We start from the raw sequence: 23814 nt of genomic DNA, 5'->3' as shown, positions 1-23814 counted from the left end.
ATCTCAGGGTTGTGAATTCAAGTCCCCAGTGTTGGGCTCCAGGCTGGGCATGGAGCCTACAAGAAAGAGAAAGAAAAGGAGAGGAAAGGGAAAGGGAAGGAAGAGGGAAAAGGAGAGAGAGAGAGAAGGAAGGAAAGCAAGAGAGAGGAAGGAATGACAAAAGAAAAAGGAACTATCCAAACAAAGGATAATTTCATAAATTTTGTGTCCATTCTATGGGTATGAATAAAGATGTAAAATGTGTTTCTAACTGAAACATAGCCAAAAGTTTGTCTTTAAAAATTTTTTTTTAAATATTGTATCTGGACTACTTATTGAAGATAGTTACTACAGTCCTGGAGATCAAATCCCCATGTGAATATTAAATATCAATTTGAGTCATAGCAGATCTATAAAGGAATTTTCACAGACAACCTTTTTGTAAGATGGAGACACCTTTGTTAGGGAGGTTCTTATTTCTGAATTTAGGGGGAAAAAATTTGGTAGATGTATTCATTTTCTAGGGCTGCTGTTGCAAGCAGAGGGGCTTAAAACAACAGAAATGTATTGTCTTACTGTTCTGGAAGCCAGAAATCCCAAATCAGTGTGTTGGCAGGGGCATGTGCTCTCTTGAGGCTGTGGAGAAAGATCTGTTCCAGGCCTCCCTCCTGGCATCTATGGGTTCCTTGGCTTGTGCAGACACAGCTCTGTCTTCACACGGTGTTCTCCCCATGTGCATGTCTATGTTTGTGTCCAAACTTCCTCTTTTTAGAAGGGTGCCCATTATACTGAATGAGGGCCCACGCTGATGATGACTTTAACTTGATGCCCTCTGTGAAGACCTTTCCAAATCAGGTCACATGCTGAGACACTGAAGGTTAGGGCTTCCACATATCTTTCTGAAGGACACAATTCAACCCATAACCAATATATTCAGATTTCCACTAGGCGATCAAGAAAGTGGCAAAAATATTTTCCTGTCTTATTGAGAAAAAAGTTATCAATTTTGCAGGTCTCTTTGTTTGGTCTGTTTATTTTGCCTCAAAAATAATAGCTCTTAGTGTTGGCTAAAAATTCATGTCCTGTGACTATTAAGAGCTTCAGCTCTTTGCATTAACCCTTTGGTCAGGAAAACTGATTTGCTCTTAAGCTTCAATAAGTTGTTTTTATTTCTACTGGAGAAGTGTCGTATTCTTAGTCATAGCATGCAAATAATACAACTAAACAAAACTTATAATACAGTATCCTACATCTATAGAAATACTTCCCAGAATTATAGCTGCAAACACCTAGCTATAAACCAATCTGAAAGCATTTACAATTGTTTCCCAAGAAGAACAGGGAGATTGTTTTTCTTTTCCATATCCCTAAGTGGGGCCAAACCAAAACTCTGAGCACACCAGCTGCTATATCACTCCTGTGTTGGAGTGGTCCATGGTTCATGTCTGGGACTGGGCATAAATTAAAAGCTGTCAAGGAAGTGTGGCACTTGAAGCTTTGCAGAGAAAGGAAGGAAGGGAAGAAAATGTGCTAATTTTACTCACCTCATCATTCTCTAAGAAAATTCTCAACATGAAGAAAAACCTTTAATTCCAGGGGGGGGGAAATGCTTACCTAATACTTTTAATTGTATCCTTTTGCTCCCTTACTTAGTCTCCCCTTTTTTGCTCTTTGTTTTGTGTTAGCCCCTCACGGATGGTTTTTCCTAGTTTCTTCCATGAATAGAACCTAATCCTTAACATTTACCTGATTTTTTTTTTTTTAAATTCTCCTCAGTATTCAAGGAGCACTTGCAAACTATTTCTTCTAGCTCAATCACTTGAAAATTCAAACTGTGTAACTAAATATGCAGATGATGTTCATTTTTTTTCTTTTTCTGGTATCCAGCCACAATGACCAATTAGAATATTGGACTCATTGGAACATTTATCAGAACAGTTCAAAAGGGAATTGAATGGAATGGTGATTTGATCCAGCTGTGGAAGGTCCTTTCTGAATACCACACGCTTAGGATTCTCCCAACAGTATTTGTTTTTTCTCAGACATAGAAAGCGCTACACATTTTGTGATATCCATTAGCTTGCTGTGTAATTAAATTGATAAACATTGTATCCCATGCCTTCTGGTTAGAAATTAGTGCAACTCTTGAAGAAACGAAGGTGTGATTCATTGCTGTGTATTTACCAGTATTAAGCCCTATAAATAAATTCTATTAGGACCCCCACTAAAAACATTTTATCTGTAACTGCCCTTCTCAATTGTAGCTTCCTAGATTTGGACTGTTACTTGGGTCTATTTGATAAATTTTACTCCCAGAAGCCATTGTTTTGAGAGCATATATGACCACATGCCTGAAGAAGTTAAGCTCCTGATTATGATTGCCTGACCTGCACAAAGTGCCTGCCCAAATCTCTCAGTGTACATTCAAATTTAAAAAAAGAGAAAAAAAAAAAAGATAAACTGATTGGCTGCTTTAATTTGGCCATTATTCAGAGTTAGCAAACAAGAAATAATTAAAACCTGGGGTTTATACTAGTAACCAAGGAGGAAATTGAATGTATTCCAAGTTAATAGAGTTTGTCATTGACTTAATTTCATGGCACGCACTCGCTTTTTCATTCACAGTATTTGTGCTTATTTTAAAAAATTAAAAATGAGTCAGAATTCTCAATTTAAAATTTAGACCAAAAATTATGACTAATTTAATATCATTGCACATGCCATTAAATCAACGTAAATCCAGGAACAGGAATAACCCCTATAAATAGATACTTGGGGCCTGTAACAATAGTAAAATATCCATTTTGTACAAATTTAGAAATGGTGAATTTTTTCTAAATGTAAATTTTGTGGAAAAGTTTATTTTCTCAATTCTATTTGGAAGAATTGTCCTTAGCCATTTCTTCTTAAAATTGTCTTTAAAATCAGTGCACTTGGGGCACCTAGGTGGCTCAGTCATTACACGTTTGCCTTTGGCTCACTCAGGTCATGATCCCGGGGTCCTGGGGTGGAGCCCCTCATCTGGCTCCCTGCTCAGCAGGAAGCCTGCTTCTCCCTCTACCACTCCCCCTGCTTGTGTTCCCTCTCTCACTGTCTTTCTCTGTCAAATAAATAAGTAAATAAGTAAATAAAAATCTTTTTTAAAAATAAATGATTAAAAAAATAAATCAGTGCCTTAAATTGATTTTTAGAATTAGTTGATTTAATTTTAAGTCAGTGCTTCAGTTTTGTTTCAGAATTTATACCCTTGTCAAGTTACAAAAACCCAAGAAAAGGGTACTTTGATGAAAAGGAAAAAGAGAGATATGCAAATTAACTATCAAAATTGATTTATTTTGTTTTTCTTTTTGAATTCTGTTGTTCTTCTTGAGTACTGTGCATGGGTCAGTGCGCTGTTGACTGCTGCTGATTTGAGTAAATCTACTACTGAGTCTGTTTTGTTTTATGTAAATTGCAGTATTTACACTTTCTTTTTGGGAGCATGTAAAATTAGTCAAAAAATTAAGAATTTCTGATTTCATCTTTCATTAACAACTTTACCTTGTTTTCAGGCAGATACAGCCTGAAAAATACTTGCTTAAGATTAAAAACTCATGTTTCTATCAGGAGATACTCTTATATGGCCAGTACATTCTAATGAAATAGGCACTTTACACATGCTGCCCATCATCATATACCGTGAATGGACTAAGGTTGGTGAAGAGTCATTATAATCAGAAGCATGATATGGGGGATATAAACTCCACGAGAACTTGCTAAGGGCTGCTGCCATGAAGACTGGTCATCACATCAGTTTTCTTCACCTATTCACCAACCCCCCCCCCCATATTCTGGTAGCTTAAGACTGAAGGGAAGATGGTAACTGACAGAAATGGACTAACTTGTAATACAATAACTCACACGTCACTGGCTGTGTGACCTGTGACCTGCACCTGTTAGGTGCCCCCTCTGAGCTTACTTACCTTGAGTTGAGGAACAAGTACCAGGAAGGGTTTTGATAAGGAGTTACACGAGTTAATTAATGTTGAAACACCCAGTAAGTAGCACCTGGCTAATGAGTACATGTGTGAGGAAGAAAAGATGTAAGAGAATAAAGGATTGATTTTGATTGCCTCTGTTTGCTACAAAGAAATTTAACACATGCACACAAAATAAACATTAGCCAAAACATACCAACAGCTGTGTTTAGAACTCTGCACCATCTAAATCTTCTCCCAAAAGCACTTCTAAGTTCCAAGGAAACCAACCATATTGCTAATTGAATCTTCACTAAAGTACCCTTGTTAAATTTCATTAAAATGTGTTGCATGTTAGAGTTAAGGATCTGTTGTGGGCATAAGAATGTTTAGTACACTGCCCCCTTTATAACACATGGAGGCAATGTGCCTATAATAATAAAACCGTTAGAGGTTTTTAGTTGCAGCCTTTTTGCATAGTATTGGTCATAATTAATACTTTTTGACAGTGAATCCTTGATTAGGAAAGCCAACTCCAACATTTTTTATAATTTGTTTGGTTCAGTGTTCTCAAGGAATTTTTTAAAACCACTCTGTAAGCTCCTTGTACCAGTTTTGCTTAAAGTAGTCCTCTTCTGTAATAGCCCTGCTCCCAGTGGACACTTCCCAAATGTCACCTCTAAGGCTTCAGCTGTGTAACCCGACTCTTCAGCTGTGTCCTCAGTCCACCCACATTAGAGTCCATAACGAAGCTGATCCAGCGTTTACCCACCACTTAGGAAGAATTGGCACAACTGGTTACAAACGTTGAAGGCTTTGGCAACATAAACATTAGAGTAGCTAAGCTATAATGAAACTGGAAACCAAAATCAGGCAGGAATGAAAAATAGTGTGTCATTGTTTATGTGCCATTTTCCAACTAAAATGTTAAGACCTTTTCAACTTCTTGGACAGGTGTGTTTGTATGTATGTTTGTATGTGTTTTACAATATAACCGTGTAGTGAGATTTTGCCAGGATAATATTACCAACAGAAGCAAACTTTCCTCTTTTCATCAGTGATCCTTTAGAAAATAAAAAATAAGCCAAGAGAGGGAAAACTGAAGTTATCTAGTTGCTTCCCCAAAGGTGGTGGACACCCCAGGAGGTGTATAAGATTAACCATGGGGTACAAGAAGAAATATTAGGTCTTCTTTTTGCCTTTATCTAATAGTTTATTCTTCTACTTTTATCTCTTTAATGATGCACATAATTAGTAGAAATAGATACTTAGTCATATATTGAGGGGAGTGCTGTTTAAAAGTAAATTTTATGACTGTGTGATCACTCCAGCAGACACTAAGGGAAAGAGACTCATTCTTTGCTTTGAAGTCATTTATCAGAAGAAAAACATATGTTAAGGAGAAAAATATTGTATATATCTTACATTTTTTAAAATACTTTTATATTAAGCTTCATATTGTTGTGTTTGAAGAACGTACACTATTGTGTTGGTTGAAGACTGTAAACTAGTTATATAATTTCAGTTATGTCCTTACACGTTATCCATACTCGTTAATACTTAGAGTAACTACAGAAGACACCGAGCCAGTGTTTGCTGATGCATCTTTCATTGCTAGGGCATCATTCCTGAAGTGGTTCACCCTTAACGGGAATATTTTGTTGTCTGTTTCTTACTTTCATCATCATGGTAATGAACTATAATTAACTTTATTGAGATAATTGAGTATGCAATCATTTTAAGGGTTTATGTATAATGTGTGGAACGTGGATGGGGTCTGTAGAAATAAGGTAGTAAAAAGCTTCCTTTTGAAAAATTGATGTGACTGACTTTTCCTGAGGCTAATCTTGAGAGAAACCTCTCTTGATGGTCTCCCATGAAGAAGTAATTGACCTTGGCTAGGTCCAAGGTAGAGGATGTTTTACTAACTTTACTCCATTGTGTGATTAGCTCTCATGTGTCAAAATAGAATTTCTGACAGGAAGAATAGGGTTTTAGTAAAATTGATATGTTAAAATATTAACAGAAATTAATACAAAATTTATTTTCCTTTTAGTTCACAGGAAGATGAAAGACCTATGTCGCCTTTCTATTTGAGGTATTTATTTGATTTTTGTTGTTCTATTACAGGGAATGAAAGAGGGGTAGGGCTTCTTTGCGTTTATTTGCCCATTTTAATTCTTTTCAATAGAGTATTCTACACTGTGGCCAAACTAAGCTTATTGGAAACCTTTATAATATTCCTCATGCAGTGTTTTTCTTCTCTCTGGTTTAAGAAATCTTAAATTTAGTAGAGCTAAAAAGATTACAATAAGATACTTTATTTTAAATTTATTTTATTTAAATTTATTTTATTTAAATTCAGAAATGTCAAGGTACCCATTTTAAACTATTAAACCTATTTTAAACATTAGAAACTGCCTAATGATTATGCTGTTACCTACATCTTAAAAACTTCTGTTCCATGCATAGATGCAGGTGGGGGAGGGGTGTGAGCACAAAGCTTCAACTATGTTAGATCATTTTCTATACAGTAGTGGATTGTGAAACTGAGTATTCAGCAAGTTCGTGGAGTGCAGGGTTATTTTCTAAAGCTTATGAAGCCAGAAAAACAACTATTTTAAAACAGGTGAGTTTACAGAATTCAAAGTAGATGTTAAAACTTTCTGCAATTTTGAAATCTACTTTCTTTAAAAGATGTCAGGATTTGAGAGACATAGTTTGTTTATTTCTAAATCTGATTTGTTGTGATAGTCCCAGAGTTAGAGTTGGGCTTTAATTCAACCAACAATAGTTCAGAAATGTGTCATAAGACTTTAGTCTTAGCCAAGTAACTGCTTTTCAGTACTGTTCCGCCCTTCAGCGACTCAAAGCATATTGCATAATCACATTGTGGCAAAAGAGAGAACATCTGAGGTTTTAGTCTGAGACAACATGGTGGTCCAGTTGATTCACTTTGGTTTCCTGCCAACCAAATCAGCATACTTTGGTTTGTAGGCTACCTCAACTATACAGCTACTATAAATACAAGAGGATGTTGTTGCCGAGTACATGGTGACTCTGGTATTCATTATGTAAATACACACAGAAATATCAAACAAGTGGTTATCCTATATTAACGGAAATTAAGTTTTACATGATACAGAAGACTACAGCACCAGATCATGCCAGCAAATGAGAACTGTCCTCTGTCTTTTTTTTTTTTTAAAGATTTTATTTATTTATTTGACACACAGAGAGAGAACACAAGTAGGAAGAGCAGCAGGCAGAGAGAGGGGGGAAGCAGGCTCCCCGCTGAGCAGAGAGCCCGATGTGGGGCTCCATCCCAGGACCCTGAGATCATGACCTGAGCTGAAGGCAGAGGCTCAACCCACTGAGCCACCCTGGTCCCCCACCTCTGTCTTATTTTTATTCCTCTAGGCAATATTAGTCTATGTTTTACATGGTACTAAATTTTGTCTTTTTAACAATTTTAAAAAGCTGATGGGGAAAAAAGGGTTTATAAGTCTTAAGACCTTAAGAGACACATAATTGTGTTTTCTAATATGATGATTTTTTAAATTGTTTAGACTAAGAGTATGTCTTGAAAAAGAAATTCTGTACTATAACACTTGGTAGAAGCTATTTGAGACATAAAAACTAAAATCTTATGGAAGTAGTAAAAAACAATGAATATGCCTACTAACCCACATGTACAGGAAAGGTAAATTTGCAGAAAAAGGAAGTTACCATCAGGCATTCCTTTGGAAATTTTAAATAAGTGGAGCTATTTCATAAATGAAAAAAATAATTATTATTTGTCCAGAAATTAAAATCTCAAATATAGTTTCTTTTTCTGAATAACTACATGGTAGTCTGAGAAATTATGTAAGAAGTAAATTGTTACAAGTTAATTCAACTTTTTAAAAATAATCTCCTTGACAAGAAGTAGGGAGAATCTATTTGTTTTGTTTTGTTTTGAAATTATTTGTATGGCTTCTTTGAGATTAACTCTTCCTGGGTTATTCTAACACAGAATTTAAGTGGAAGAAAAAATACAGGATTGTTAACTATAATTAAAGTTCTTCCGGATTTTTGAACTAAAAACATAGCATGTCTACTGACAGTTTAATTTATAAATTAGTGCACTTTTGCACTACCTCTAGTAAGAGCAAATGAGTGCCTAAATGTTGTAAATGTACTTATATTTCTGTGGTCTCTTTGTCTTCCGTTCCTTTCTCTTCTACTTTATTAAGACTCCCTTCCTACAATTCTCAGAAAGGCCAGTTATTCCAAGACTCATGAATTTCATAACAATTTGTCAACATGATAAAAAACTAAATTGGCTCTTTTAAAATCCAAAATCATGTTTACTGCGGCTTTGGAAAATAAAAAGTGATTGGTAGTTGGAAAATGATATTTTTCCTGACTAGGAATATTGAATATTGAGTGCTATGTATTATATTTTGACAGCGTTAACTGGTCAGGGTTTTGGGGTTTTGATTTTGGGCTTTTTTGAGGTGGGAGAGTGGCATGTAGACAGAGAGGAAAGGTCCAAAGAAGAGATGAGACACATTGGTTGAGCTGGGTACTCATCAGAAGTAGATCCAGCCACAGGCAGACAGGCAGAGGGGATGGGTTGGGGCAGCTGGTCAGGGGTGGGATATTCAGAAGGTAGTTTATTCTGAAAGGTCCAGCATGAGGTAGAAGAGCAAAACTCAGTATCTGCAGGTCTGGGAGTGGGCAGTCTCAGGAAGACTGGATCAAAACAGAAGATAGAGCACAGCAGGGCTCCAGTGTCTGAGGGAGGACAAGAGATGATCCATAAAGGAATTCAGATACAGGACATCAGGCAAGCATCCAGCTCTTGGAGTGGAGACAAGGTGCATTCTTTATGATGAAGATAGAGTCTGTCTGTGTGGTAGAAGATCGAGATGGAGAGCATGCAGAGAACTTACAGTGCATTAGTGGAGGTTCCAGGCCCTTTCTTTGGCTTGGGGAAGGCAGGTGGGATTCAGGAACCGGGAGCCACAGAGGCCATTGCAGTCGTTACCTTGCTCCACTTTTCACCTTGTAGAATTCCAGTTTCTGTGATTACGACTCTGTTACAAGCAGTCATGTCTAAACCACATGGCAGTCTGCTATACATTTCAGTTGCCTTCAGTTTTTTCTGTAGTCAGGCAGGACATACACTCATATATTCTCATTCTAGATTAAATATCTGCTATGGTAAGAACTCTGTCTTCTGTAATTTAAGCACTTCTCCACCCTAGCCTAAGTCACCAGAACTATTTATCCTTTTTTCCCCTCAAAGGAAAGAAACAGTAGCTACGAATCTGCACTTGCTGCGTCTTCTGTGGCAGGATGCCTGCAGCTACAGTAGCTCAAACAGCCAGTATCATTGTTCCCTCCATGCTCATTAGAGATTAGCACCCTGTTGAAGTGATTAAGGAAATGAAAAGGAAGAACAGGTTATACCAAACCCTTAGCAAGATTGTTACAGAAAAGACAAGAACCTGCAGACTTCAGGTGAAGAACGTCCTTGGCGAGGATGTCCATACCGGGGGCTCTCATGCGCTCGGCTGGACTCCCAGAAAGGCACCTCTATCTCAGTTGCTCAGATTAGCAAGGGGAAGGCAGGTGACCTGACCCCATCCCAACCTGTCCTGTCCCATCCAACGTCTACATTTGAATTCCTTTTTCTTAAAAAATTTCTGGATTATACCATACAGTTTGTATGCATAGATGATACATACAGCCTATATATGAAGCCTGTCCCTGCCTGCACTTTATCAAAATCCTAAATGTGCTTTAGGGGCTACGTACCTGTAACCAGTCTTATTCACTGGCTCTAAACAGCTCACCTGGCCTCTGAGTGGTGGCTCCTTGCTCACCTAACACCTACCTTTTAGCCCCTGCCCTAATCGTCCTCTGCTTTTTCTTTCTTATTTTGTGCTCCATTAAAACTCTTAAATCGACCATCTCCATCAATTTCAGCCCAAGTTTTAATATACAAGATACAAATTAAAGCTAAATTACTATTTTAGCAGATTTGGAATAGCTTAGGGTCACTGTCAGTATGTATACGTTTTCTGATTTTCCTGAATCAGGAACATCAGATAGATTTGTATCTAAATAAGATTTTGGAATAGAAACTCATTCTTCAGTATTTTAATATTTTTATTCCTTGAAACCAGGAGTCATTAATTTGTGAAAGTCTTTTAATGGTAGATTTATGTTGAAGAAAAATTTAGCTTTGGATAAATTGAGATTAAAACATTACCTGACATTAGATGGGATCAGAAAACTATGTGACACCACTCCTACCCTGATATGTAGAAAAGTTTTTGTAGAGCATTTATGAATAACTCTTCGGAGATTACCTTTCCAAACAACTTGTGCTGGAATTTGTAGGTTTATGATTTTTTTTTTTTGGTCATGCTTTATCAAATGTTAATAGATTCTTTTTCTTCTTGACTCTGTTGTATGTTTTCTTAATTATCATTTTGAGGTAAAAATCTCTCATCAGTTGGGATAGTTTAGAAAAGCGTAATATATCAGGCATTATATTTGTTGTTGACTAACAAGTGCAGTGAACAAGCAGGCTATTTACTTGATTATCTACTTTTTTTCCCACCCTAGATATTTGGGTGTCTTTAGACACAAATAACTATATATTAACATTATTTGTTTCCTTTGTCCTTTTTAACTAGAACAGTGTTTCTCAACTAAGGAAGCACAGCATCTCTGCCTGTGGAGCTCTTTTTGAGAGAGGGGCAGGAGGGTAAATACAAACAACAAAATATAGATAACATAAAATTTATCATTTTAACTATTTTTAATTATTTTTTAATATCAGTTCACCATCTTAACCATTTCTAAGTGCATTTCCACTAATAATGCATGAATCCAATTGCTCCATGTTTTTCTTTTTTTTTTTTTTTTTAAAGATTTTATTTATTTATTTGACAGACAGAGATCACAAGCAGGCAGAGAGGCAGGCAGAGAGAGAGGAGGAAGCAGGCTCCCTGCTGAGCAGAGAGCCCGACGCGGGGCTCGATCCCACGACTCTGAGATCATGACCTGAGCCGAAGGCAGCGGCTTAACCCACTGAGCCACCCAGGCGCCCCAGCTCCATGTTTTTCTTAACAGTTGTTATATTCTGCTTTTTGATAACACCATCATTATGATACATACTTTGTATACTTTAAAGATGCTGGGATCTCACTGGCCAAGATTCTGAGCCTTGAGTGGTTTTGGGTGTCCATATTTTCAATAAGTATCATGAGATAGTCTTTTCTACAATAAGTGCTGGGAAAATAGGATACCCACATGCAAAAGCATGGAATTGGCTTCTCACCTAATATTGTACAGAAGAATTAACTTGAAATAGATCAAAGCCCCAAAGGTAAGAACTAAGCCTGTAAGAACTCTTAAAGGAAAACATCAGGCAAAAGATACACAACCCTGAATTTGGCAGTGATTTCTTAGCTATGACACCAAAGGCACAGGAAATAAAAAGTAGACAAATCAGACTTCATGAAATTTTTTAAAGTTCTACAGATCAAAAAAATAAAAGACTATCAGCAGAAAGGAAAGGAAGAATGGGGGGAAATATTTGCAAATCATTTATCTGATAAGGGGTTAATATCCAGAATATATAGAGAACTCCAAAAAATCAACAACAACAAAATGATTTTTAAAATGGGAAGATAATTTGAATAGACATTTCTCCAAAGAAGTTGTACAAATGGCCAATAAGTACATGCAAAGATGCTGAACATCAGTAATCATCAGGGAAATGCAAATTAAAACTATAATGAGGTATCTCACCTCACACCCATTAGGATGGCTGCTTTGAAAAATAAAAATAACAAGTGTTGGCAAAGAAGAAGAGAAATTGAAAACAGGGTCACAAGGTCCCAAAGAGATATTTGTACATCCATGTTCATAGCAACATTAGTTGTAATACTCATAGGGTGGTTGCAACCCAAGTGTCCATCAGTGGATAATGGATAAACAAAATGCAGTATATATACACAGTAGAGTCTTATTCAGACTAAAAAAGGAGGAAGCTTCTGATAGACACAACATGGATGAACCTTGAGGACATTTATACCTAGAGAAATAAGGTAGGCACAAAAAGTCATCTGTATACTGGGTATTTACCCCAAAGATACAGAGGTAGTGAAAAGAAGGGCCATCTGTACCCCAATGTTTATAGCAGCAATGGCCACGGTCGCCAAACTGTGGAAAGAACCAAGATGCCCTTCAACGGACGAATGGATAAGGAAGATGTGGTCCATATACACTATGGAATATTATGCCTCCATCAGAAAGGACGAATACCCAACTTTTGTAGCAACATGGACGGGACTGCAAGAGATTATGCTGAGTGAAATAAGTCAAGCAGAGAGAGTCAATTATCATATGGTTTCACTTATTTGTGGAGCATAACAAATAGCATGGAGGACATGGGGAGATGGAGAGGAGAAAGGAGTTGAGGGAAATTGGAAAGGGAGGTGAACCATGAGAGACTATGGCCTCTGAAAAACAATCTGAGGGTTTTGAAGGGGTGGGGGGTGGGAGGTTGGGGGAACCAGGTGGTGGGTATTAGAGAGGGCACAGATTGCATAGAGCACTGGGTGTGGTGCCAAAACAATGAATATTGTTATGCTGAAAAGAAATAAAAAATTAAAAAAAAAAAAACAGAAGACATTTGAGAGAGAAAAAAAAAAAAAAAGACATGTTCCCCTTATGTGAAGGACAATGTAGTCAAATTTATAAAGTCACAAAGTAGAATGGTGGTTGCCAGAGGCTGGGGGGAAAGAGAATTGAGAGTTACTGTTTAATAGGAATAGAGTTTCAGTTTTAGAAAATGAAAAGAGTTCTGGAGCTGAATGGAATGAGTTTACAACGTGAATATACTCAGTGCCACTGAAGTGTACACTAAGAAATGGTTGAAATAGTGAACGTTATGTGTGTTTTGCCACAAGAAATTTGAGGGGAGAAAAGTGTCACATAAGAGATTTTAATGCATACCCCTAGCTGAAAACCACTAAACCAGACAACTCCTGCAAGTACTATTTTATACTGCAGAATGGTTATAAATTTAAATAATGTTCATCATATAATTCTCTAGGGATTCAATATTGAGTTCTTGATATCATATTTTTTTTACTTAGTAAGAGACAAGTATAGATTCTGAGTTTTATTCAATCTGTTAATTAAAATATTGAGCATATTTATTGGACTATACTGATAAAGTATATAAATTTTTATGGTTTTTATGCTTCTCCTCATGTCTTTCATCAGCATGATAAAGCAAAGGAAAAAGTGACTGTCAGGTAATGACACCTTTATGACCATTCTATCTAGAGCTCTTGTTGTTTCATTCTTCAGCCTTCTTGCCTTCCTATAGGTTTCTGTTTATAAGAACTTCAGATCTGAATAAAATATAAATCTTTAATTTAAACAAGTAAAAGACCAGCTTTACCTAATGCAACTATCCCAGGCTTCCCATTTAAATTCTAATGATGATATCAAAGACAAAAACTAGAGACAGCTTTGTAACAATGATAAACCCATGTATCAAAGGTTACATCACTGGGATAGGCTGAGAAATGTATTTTCACTTTATAGACTTCAGTTCCACCATCTAGACAATACAGATGGCCACAAAGAGAGAATGAAGGGAATGGGGGATGGGAAACTAAGTTGGATTCCTTCCTTTGTCTACTGCACTAACTAGAAAAATGAGTGACATTCCCCCTATTGAACAGAAAGTTACTTTCTGAACCACTCCGAGCTGAACTGCATATTCTTTTTCACCTCTCTGCCCCCCTTTAGCTTGTTTATGTCAACATCTATTCAAAGACTAGAACATTTAGTATACAAAACTATCCCCCTGGGATGTTCAGTTACTTAAAGCATTTGAGAAAAGGATAAAAAGGAAGGAAGATTACCAGGCATAATGAGTGCTTTCAAGAGTACACTGTACAAAAACAAAGTACAAATTTATTCCTGATTCTCCAGCTTAGTCAGAAAATTGGACCAAATAGGAAGTGCACCTATTTAAGCATCATAGATTGTTCTAGGGCAGACTCATATATTGGCCCTTAAAATCTAAATTCATGAGCGGGCATCTGCATACAGCCAAGGGATGATGAAATAAACAAGAACAATCTACCCACCCAGGTTTTGGTAATGACCTGCCTGAATTGATGGATTCTCCTCAAGAACCACAGAACACAGAGAGCTATTTGGAACTTATAAAGAGAAATTACAAACTAAGAGAAAGGATGACTTACCCTGAGGACTCAGTGTAAAAACAGATTTCAGAGAATTGCTTTTTACATGATTCAGAAGAAAACTTGAAAAGTAATATTACTAATCTTCTCCCCAAAATGCTTAAGGACATAACCAACCCTCTCTGAAACATAAGTGGGAACCTGCAAGGGCAGAATAGGTTTACAATTGTAAGGCTAGAGACATAGAAGAATAGCTGAAAGGGGAGGGAAAAGAGAGCCAAGAAATGTATTAGCAGAGATTTCAAAAACTATGTAGGAAACCACAAAGAGCAGAAATTATTAAAAATAAATCAAGTACACAATGAGAAAGAAACTTGAGAAGCTCCTCCAGAATGAAGAGCAAAGGATAAGAAAAAACTGATAGAAATAATGTTAGATATGAAGGTCAGAGATTAGAAAGTCAACCTAAAAATTCTAAATCCAAGGAAAAAACATACTAGTAGAAATAAAAGTAGAAATCAAAGTTTATGCCCAGCTAATTAAAGAGATGAATTTTGTAAGAAATTTTTTTAATTAAGTGGTAGGAACCGATTAGAATCATAGGTGAAGGGACAAAGAAAGTAATAAAATTCTGTATCTTTTGTCTTGCATGGAAGGTAGGAGAATAGACGCAGGAGTCAAGAGTTTTGAGTTTTTTGTTTTGGGGGTTTTTGTCTTCGTTTTAATAATTAGACACATATGAGTATAAGAAGCAACCACCAGTAGAAATTTAAATCTCTTCAGAATTTAAGAGGAAAGACAGAAATCACAGGAAAAGGAAGCACCCACATTAGAAAGCATAAAGCAAAACAAAAGTAGAATAAATATATCAACTATGACAATAAATATACATGGCCAAATTCTTTGATAAAAACTAAAATTACAAAACAAAACAAAACTCGAGCTATATTTTGCTCCAAAGAGCCATACCTGAAACAAAATGGCACAGAAAGGTTAATAAGAAAAATCTAGAATTTATATCTGACAAATGCGAACAAAAAGAAAGCAGAGAGAGCAATATTAATACCGGGACAAGTAGAGTTCATATTTGTGAAACAAGACAAACCTGGACTTACTTAATTTCGTATGGACTAAACACATAAAGGCTATAAATAAGCATGTATAAAATAGCACAGCTTCAAATGATAAAAGTTTAAACTCTTAACAAGAGTAAACAGGCAAACACATTTGAAATATAGAACTTATACATCTAACTATATGTCTATAATAAAATTTAGAAAATAAATAACACTGAGAATTTTATATAACAATGAGATTTAAAATAAATGAGCATTACATACTAAACTTTGCACCCTGTAAGTAGTGCACAAGAATTCCTACTACTTTTTAAAGAATTATTCAACTGTATCTGGAAATTCTTGAAGAGTAGAAATTTTAGTGTTGCCTGGGTGGCTCAGTTGGTTAAGCATCTGCCTTTGGCTCAGGTTGTGATGCTGGGGTCCTGGGATCCAGCATCGGGCTCCCTGCTCAATCAGGAGTCGTTTTCTCCCTTTGCCTCTGCCCTCCCCACTTGTGCTCTTCCTCTCTCTTAAATGAAGAAATAAAATCTTTTTTGAAAAAGTAGAAATTTTAGCAGTCATGTATTCTGACCATGGTGTAATTGATAACAAAAAATTTCCAGTCACCCAATGAAAGCTCTCCTAAAGGAGGAAAAAATTCAGAGAGGAAATAAAAACTAATTTAGACTATTGATAAGAAAAAGGGGAAACATACATACCAAAATTTGTGGATCTAAGCTCTTTTTAAGTGGTGATTTCGCTTTCTTAGGAATGAAAATAAATGAGCCACCCAATCAGAATTTAAAAACTATATAAAAGAAGAAAAGCAACCTCTTAGAAATTAAGAAGGTTTTGATAATAGTAAGTGGGAAAAAGAACAGAACTGATGTTTGAATCCAGAAAATGGTTCTTTGGGAATAAAAATGAAAATTATAAAATAGAAAACCTCTGGTAAACTTTAAAAAGAAAAGTACAAAACTAATAATCAGAACTGAAGTTTGTGGTGGAGGGATATAGTAGTTTTTAAAAAATTAAAGATTGTTCAGGGTGCCTGGATGGCTCAAGTGGTCAAGGGTCTGACTCTTGATTTCAGCTCAGGTCCTGATTTCAGGGTCATGAGGCTCCACACTAAACAGGGAGCTGCCTGAGATTCTCTCTCTCCTTTCCTCTTTTTTCTCCCCCTCACTTACTCCCTCTTTCTCTCTCTCAAATAAATAAGTTATAGACCCTCAACTCTATGGTCGAATAGTCTTCAACAAGGCAGGGAGAAATATCCAGTGGAAAAGACAGCCTCTTCAATAAATGGTGCCGGGAAAATTGGACACCTATGTATGGAAGAATGAAACTCTTATCTCTTACACCATGCACAGATAAACTCAAAATGGATGAAAGACCTCAATGTGGGACAGGAATCCATCAAAATCCTAGAGGAGAACATAGGCAGTATCCCCTTTGACATCGGCCACTTCTTTCAAGACACGTCTTTAAAGGCAAAGAAATCAAATAAATAAATTTTTAAAAAATAAAAGATTAAAGACTGCTTGATAGAATTTTATACTGATAAACGTGAAAATCTAGAAATAAAAAATTTTCTGGAATGTACATTTTGAAAAGAAAATTCTATTTGAACCCAGAAAAGTACTTTGAATAATCTGCTCTAAGAAAATAACTAGATGTATAGCCAAAGGTTTATATGAATAACAGCATTATTTGAGAAAGATTGTATCCTTATTGAAGCCAGATTACACGAGATAGAATCAGAACTGTGTAAACTTGAATGAGATATTAAACCTCTCTGAACCTCAACTTCCTCATCTTAAATGATTATACATAGTGAAATATTTAATTTCATTCATAATTTTCCTTTACAAAGACCTTAGTCCAAAAACTAAAACTCTGAATTTCTTTTTTATGCAAAAACATGCTAAATATGTAAAACTGAAAGCTCCAGTAATTAGGGCCTGAACAAAAAGCTATACAAAAGGTGAGTATTTTGATATTTTGATAGGCTCTATTTAATTTTTTAGAAAATATTTGATAGATCATCAAAATGATTTTAATAGATCATCAAAATATTCTAGGAATGAAGAATAGTTTTTTTTTCTTAAAAACAGTTCTAATATTTAAAGGAATATGAAGTGTGAGTTTTGAAAAAGTTTGAGGATAAACATTTTCCTCCTACTAATATCCATGTAGTATGTTTTCAATTTATGTTCTAGTATTCTATGCATAGTATATGCTTTTTTTAATGCATAGTAATATGCTTTAAAGCCAAACGCTTACGTTTTTTAGATCCAAACTATCTATAACACTACCACAAAAAGGTAATACAATTTTTGTCAAAGTTTGAATACCTACAAATGCTCCCTTAACTTTCTGTATATCGTAATCATAGCTAAAAGTTAAAGCGTAGTAAATATTGAAAATCAGGGGTATTTCTTTTAATGTATGACATTGTTCATGGAAAACATGGTTTTAATGAAAAAGTTTTAATTAGAAATCTGTTATAACTATAATAAATAACACTGGATTCATCTTATAATGTTGATGCTGCATATCAACTTTTAGTATTTTAAAATAATACTAAAAATATTATATTCTGTTAAACAGAGAAATTAGGAGCTTCATGCTATTTTGATAATTAGTTACACGATCTTCATCTTTGCCCAAATTAAACATCACACAACTGTCTTTTAAATCCTGACTTATTTTTTTTTTTTTAAAAACTCACTAAATGTAAATATTCTAGAGGGGGAAAAAAAGGATAATTCTGTTCACCTAATAGTTCCTATTGAAACAATAATACTTTGCCACAATAATATTTATATACCACAAAAGAGAACATACTGAAGTAAGAGAATGTATAAAAAATGAGAACACGTGCCTCTTCAAGATGTCGGATTTTAGTAGACTTGAAATTTCTTTCTTTTTATATGTAGATTTCTTTATTTCAAATCGAGAGATCTAATTAAAGAATCACTTGTCAACAGGCATTCTGTGCATCTTATCACATGCAAATTTATAGACTAGTATTGTTGAGCGTGTGGGGCTTCCAGAAATGTAGTTTAGGTTTGGTTAATAGAGATGCAGACTAAATATATTTAAGTATACCATAGAATATATTGCAGAGTAGGCTCAGAATCTGTTCTCAAAGACTGTACCAATAGCGAATGCAGCTGTGTCCTCACTCACAGGAGGCTTGGGTCATGAAGTTCACCCTAGCTCTGGAGTCCACAGAGAGACTTATCTTTTTTCAGTTTTGAATACTTGCTTTATCAACATTAAGAAATGATCTCTTCCATCTTCAAGTGTTTATACTGCATAAGTAGGAAACTTTGTTATCAGATCAGTCAAGTGCTCGGAAAAAAAAATTCATTTCCCTTCGCTTTCTGCAAAGGACAAAAGCAAGTTCCATTGTAGACAAAGGAAATCTGTATTTTTCACTTTAACTTATTTGCTTATTGCCCATTTGTCATTTTTCTTAGAATTACCTTCATGAGTGAATTATAGCTATGGAAATAGCCCCTACTTCTGTCATTAAATATTCTTAGAAATCTTGCTATTGGTGGATTATTAAGCACATCCCACAGGAACTATACAGGTGGCTGGATACCTGACCAAAGCTATATTGGTATTTAATAAACCATAACTATGACTGAAACTGTCATAATATGCAGTTATAACCTTTTGTGGTGATTCAAACTTTAGAGCAGTAAACTTTTAGAGCTAAAAGAAAACCACAGGGACCACTAGCCAAGTCTTTCATTTTCTGTGTGAAGAAACCCACCCAGAACAGCCAGGCTAACCAACAATCCATGATTTCAGCTAATTAACTGCGGAACAAAGACCAGAACTTCTCTTTTCTGATTCCCAGTGGAACATGTTCTCAGAATACTTTCTTTAGAGAAACTCTGATTAAAAAACATGAAAATATGAACATGTTAAGTATACCAAAAATTGTAAAGGACTATTAAAGAAACGTAAAACTATAAATTATCATAAATTTGACCTAAGATCAACAGATGAACAAAATTGAATATGATTTAATTCCTTGCTTTTGTCATCAATCTATTCATTTATTTTGCATTCTGAAAATGGCTCAGTTAAGCCTCTGCCTTTAGCTCAGGTCATGATCCCATGGTCCTGGGATCAAGCCCCATGTCGGGCTCCCTGCTCAGTGGGGAGTCGGCTTCTCCCTCTCCTTCCACCTGTCCTCCCCACTTGTGCTCTCTTTCTCTTTCTCAAATAAATAGATAAAATCTTTTTTAAAAAATGTAGATGGCTTAGGTCATTTTTCTTTAAGCTATGAGGAAATCTTGATGTGTTGCCTTTTATTCACTTATGCTAGTGTAAGTTTTTCAATGCATACCCTCTTCACTTAGATTAGAATGTTTAAAAATAGCTATTGTGATATCTAAGTAATTGAAGTCTTGAAGACTCTTAGTTTCAGGGAATTACAGCTTTGCTAATCAGTGTCTTCCACAAATCAACAGCATCAGAATCACTGTAGAATTTGTTAAAAAGGCAGAATTTCAGCTTCTCAGGAAGCTTCACCTTCCTGAGACCTAGAGGTGCTGAATCGGAGCCTGAGTGAACGAGATCCTGGATGACTCCGATATGCTTTAGAATTTGAGAAGCACCAACATGGCTTTAGTTATCGCAGAACCTGTTTCTGCTTGAGGTCATTTTCTTGTCTCTTTCTTTCTCACCTTTTGTGTGTATGTGTGTGTGTGTCCTGCCCCCTACCCCCCACAAAGAAACCTAAAAATATCAGTGTGTGCTTTAGTAAGCAAAAAGAAGTTCAGGTCAAAGTGTGTAAAGAAGGGAGAAAAGGTGTACATCTACTCATTCTGAGACAGCATGGAGGACTAATTGACTGCTTATACTTCTTTGTCTTTGGAATATTTTTAGCATCTATCAGATCAACGTGTTCCCCTCTTCTGTGTCTCCCCAGAGCCATCATTCCCAATGGGCCCTGCTCTCCAAACTGAGGCTGTGTAACTACATTGAGAAGTGAAATACATAAGTTAATTACACAGTGTTGACTTTACAGAGGGTGAGCCACAAAGCATCAAAAGTAGGGACTGCCTGTTCCAGTTAAGGACAGAGAAGAGCAAAGGATATATTATTGGTTGTGTAATCTGGGAACCACTGTGAATAACAGGCATTGTGAGGCAGATGAGAAAAATGGTTGTGATTAAAAGCAAAGTAAAATACCTAAGTCCAGGCCTCCATCTACAAAGATGATTCTAGTGAGTTTTTCTTCTACTGAGTGATGGATTGAATGGCTAGTGTAGTGATTAAGAGCTTAGACTCTGAGCTAAAACGTTCTTGGTTCAAATTCCAGCTCATCTACTTGGCTCTGTCACTGTGGGCAAGTTACTTAACCTCTAAACTCTTCAACTGAAAATTGAGAAAACAATAGTACCTACCCAAATGGGTTATTGTAAACAGCAAACAGGAAAATATATGTACAAAATACTCGACACAGTGTCTGAAACATAGTTAAGTACTCAGTATTAGAATGCATTTATTTTTTCATTTGCTTTCATTTATAAAGGTTTTTCTCATCACTTTCCCTTGTGAACAGTAGCATTATTTTCTGTGTCTCTTCTGGGATTTGGCTGTGGTTTGTGGCCGGAACAAAGAGCTACAGCTCTTTTTTAAGGAAATTCTCTGGGCTGAAGAGTGAGTGTCTGCTGATCACCTCTTGTATAGTGAGTGGTAGGCTGGGTCTGACAGTGGTGATAGTGGTGATAACAGTAGAGAGTATAATGAAAGAAAAAGAGAAATAGCATACTTTCCCTTGAAGCACTTAGATTCTGGGTGGAAAGAGATGAAATACCCATGTACATGGAAGAAAAACCCAGCAGATAGATTTAAAAAAGACAAAACTAAATATGTTCTTATGTTCAAAATTGCATGGTAGATACAAGGCTGTTTGGGGTGATTGGGAGGCAGCCATCAGCATCAGTCATTAACCCCTGTCGCTTTCTTCAAGTGTTTTCTACAAAGAAGGAGGAGCAAAGGAAACCTTTGTATCTATTAGGGAAACCTATAGTGTGACAAGCATGGAAGATTTTTTGTTTGAACAGACTTTTGAATCTTGATTTAGAAGTTGACTAAGCACTGGAGGGCAGACCGTGAGAAAATCTTGATATTGATGCAGCTGAAATTGCTGCTGAACTCAACCTCATTGTGGTTATATGAACACAGGGGGCAGGCAAGAGTGCTTATCACAGAGTGTTCTATAGTTTCACTGTTCCGCTTTAGGCTGAATACTTTGTAATGCTTTTGAAGGAATTCAGGTTTGGGAGGAAACAGAAAAGTAGAGGAAATTTATAAGTGTCCAATAAAGGGGCCATAAATTAGGTGTTGAGATGAAACATAGAGCTTGAAGCATTCTTCCATCTCGAGGAACTCAGGAAGAAAGGTGGCTTAGAAATAGTTGTGTAGGGGCACCTTAGTGGCTCAGTCAGATAAGCGTCTGCCCTCCGGTCAGGTCATGATCTCAGGGTCCGGGGATCAAGCCCCAGGTCGGGCTCCCTGCTCAGTGGGGAGTTGGCTTCTCCCTCCACCCTCCCCCTGCTTATGTTCTCTCTCTCAAATAAATAAAATATTTTTTAAAGATACATTTAAAAAAGGAAAGAAGCCAGAGTTGCTTGCTTGTTCCCTGTCCCCTGTGGTTCCTGCTGCTTTCTACCTGTTCTGAGCAGTTTTAGAAAGTTTCTTCTGGCTGCAGGTCTGGAGGGAGTGGACGAGGAGGGAACAGATTTGGGCTCGGGAGAACAGGGAATGGGTAGAGTTGGTAGCAAAAGACAGTCAGTGGCATTGTAGTAATATTTTGAGTAAATGAAAAGACACTGAAGGAGCTCAAGGGCCAGTAGGGGGAGTAGAGATGGTTTTTAAAGGTCGCTTTGAAACACTCCACCATGGATGTCTTTAAAATGGAAGGGGAGGGGGGACACTGTTCAGGAGTAAACACTCAGTACTGACTCCGGAATAAACACTTAGCATTCTCCAATTCCAGAAACAAGTGAAAGTCAGCGTCTGTCGGTAGGTGGGTTAAACATTGTGCGTGGGTCACTGAGAGTCTAGCTAATACTTTCAGTCTGGAATCCCCTTCAGATGTTTGGTGCACAGTCTCATGCTCTGTCTAATCTGACTTTCTTTGTGCTTCTTTCCCACAGCACGCATGTATCCCAAGTCAGCAATGTTTCGGCAACTGGAGAGTAAGTTACTTGGGTTTCCCTTTCCCACTTAGCAAACAGAAACAAAGCTACTCTAATGGTGTATAGTATTGGACAATTAATACCATAAGCAACCCATGATGTCTGTAAAACCACTGAGAGAAGAGGACTAAAGAAGGGCTCCTGTTTGAGCTTCTGTGTGGGTGTGTGACTAGAGACAGCCTAACAATTTGAACATACAAGATTTTTGTTTCAGTCAAAATAATGACAGAGTCCATTACTGTTTACAAAATACGTGTCTGGAGAGATATCTTTTAGTGGAGGATGCCATTAAAGGTTAAAGTAGTACAATGTCTTTACTTCTTATTTTTAATCAGCCTACATTTGTTGAATAACTGTGATACGCCAAGGGTAGCGTTGTGTGTGTAATGTCAAGTAAGCCTCTGGCTCTGCCTTCAGGGACTTTACCATCTAAAAGGGACACAGAATCAAAAGCAAATCAATGATGGCAACAAGTCCTTTTTCCATAGGGCAGGGACAGTGCCCTACTGATGATGCCTGTCACATGTCTCTTTCTTCCTAAGGCTACCAGCTGCGTGTAGACCAAAACCTAAGTTCCAGTTACCTGCCCCTGCCTCCCTCTCTGACTACATTGCTCCTTAGGCTTCAGCCATGTGACATTCTGTTTCTGGAATAGGCCAACCTTATATTTACCCCAGAGCTCTTGCACTGTTTCTCAGCCTGGCCATTCATTTTCTTACCATTTACTTTTTTGTTCAAGTGTCCTCTCCTCCAAGAAGCCATTCCTGACTACCCACAGTCCTTCTCCAATTCCATGCATCATTTTGGAGAGAATTTATCACTATCTGAAAGTTCATGATTCGTTTATTACCTGTCTGCCTCATAGCAATGTAAGCTCTATAAAGATGGGGACCTTGTTTGTCATTTTCATGGCTGTATCCCTAACACCTAGGAAAGTGCCTGGTTATATTAGGCACTAGATAAAGGTTCATGAATAGTTTCTTGCTCAAAGATATTCCATCACACCCACCTCTCTTTCTTCCTTGTGAGATGTAAATGGACCTTTTTAGGGCATCTTCCATCAACAGGGATCAAGAGGAAGTGGAGAACAGGTGTGATAATGTAGAAGAGAGAATAATTTAAAGAAGCACTAAGTAGGGTGAATTTGGATCTAATAGGATGAATTGGGAGTTTTTCTTCTTCTTTGTTAGGTGGGGAAACAATGAGAGAGCTGGACCAACCTCTCTTAGCTCTGTGAATTTTAAAGAGATTCCAGAATTATACTGAGGCATATTATATATGTTCCTGCTTGTGTATTTCCTAATAGCTTTTGCCTCTTATCTGTCTATATAGTTTGGAAAAGGTGTGGGGTTTGTTTGTA

At 36.7% G+C, this 23814-nt stretch overlaps 1 protein-coding gene across 9 annotated transcripts in view; it reads left to right on the top strand.

Moving 5' to 3' along the window:
* The window catches only part of FAM13A (family with sequence similarity 13 member A), a 356989-nt gene that overhangs the window by 266054 nt on the left and 67121 nt on the right, over positions 1 to 23814 (top strand). For 5 of the 9 annotated variants that reach the window (XM_032332873.1, XM_032332871.1, XM_032332870.1 and 2 more), the window contains 2 exons: positions 5992 to 6033; positions 22413 to 22454. The exons of 1 other annotated variant lie outside the window; for it this stretch is intronic. In XM_032332873.1, coding sequence (XP_032188764.1) covers positions 5992 to 6033; positions 22413 to 22454 — 84 coding nt within the window. The remainder of the gene's footprint in view (positions 1 to 5991; positions 6034 to 22412; positions 22455 to 23814) is intronic. 3 more of the 9 variants (XM_032332872.1, XM_032332877.1, XM_032332876.1) reach the window with 2 other exon arrangements.

The sequence above is a fragment of the Mustela erminea genome, chromosome 2, assembly GCF_009829155.1.
Source record: "Mustela erminea isolate mMusErm1 chromosome 2, mMusErm1.Pri, whole genome shotgun sequence".
Classification (NCBI taxonomy): Eukaryota; Metazoa; Chordata; class Mammalia; order Carnivora; family Mustelidae; genus Mustela; species Mustela erminea.
This window is presented reverse-complemented; position numbering and strand designations above follow the sequence as displayed.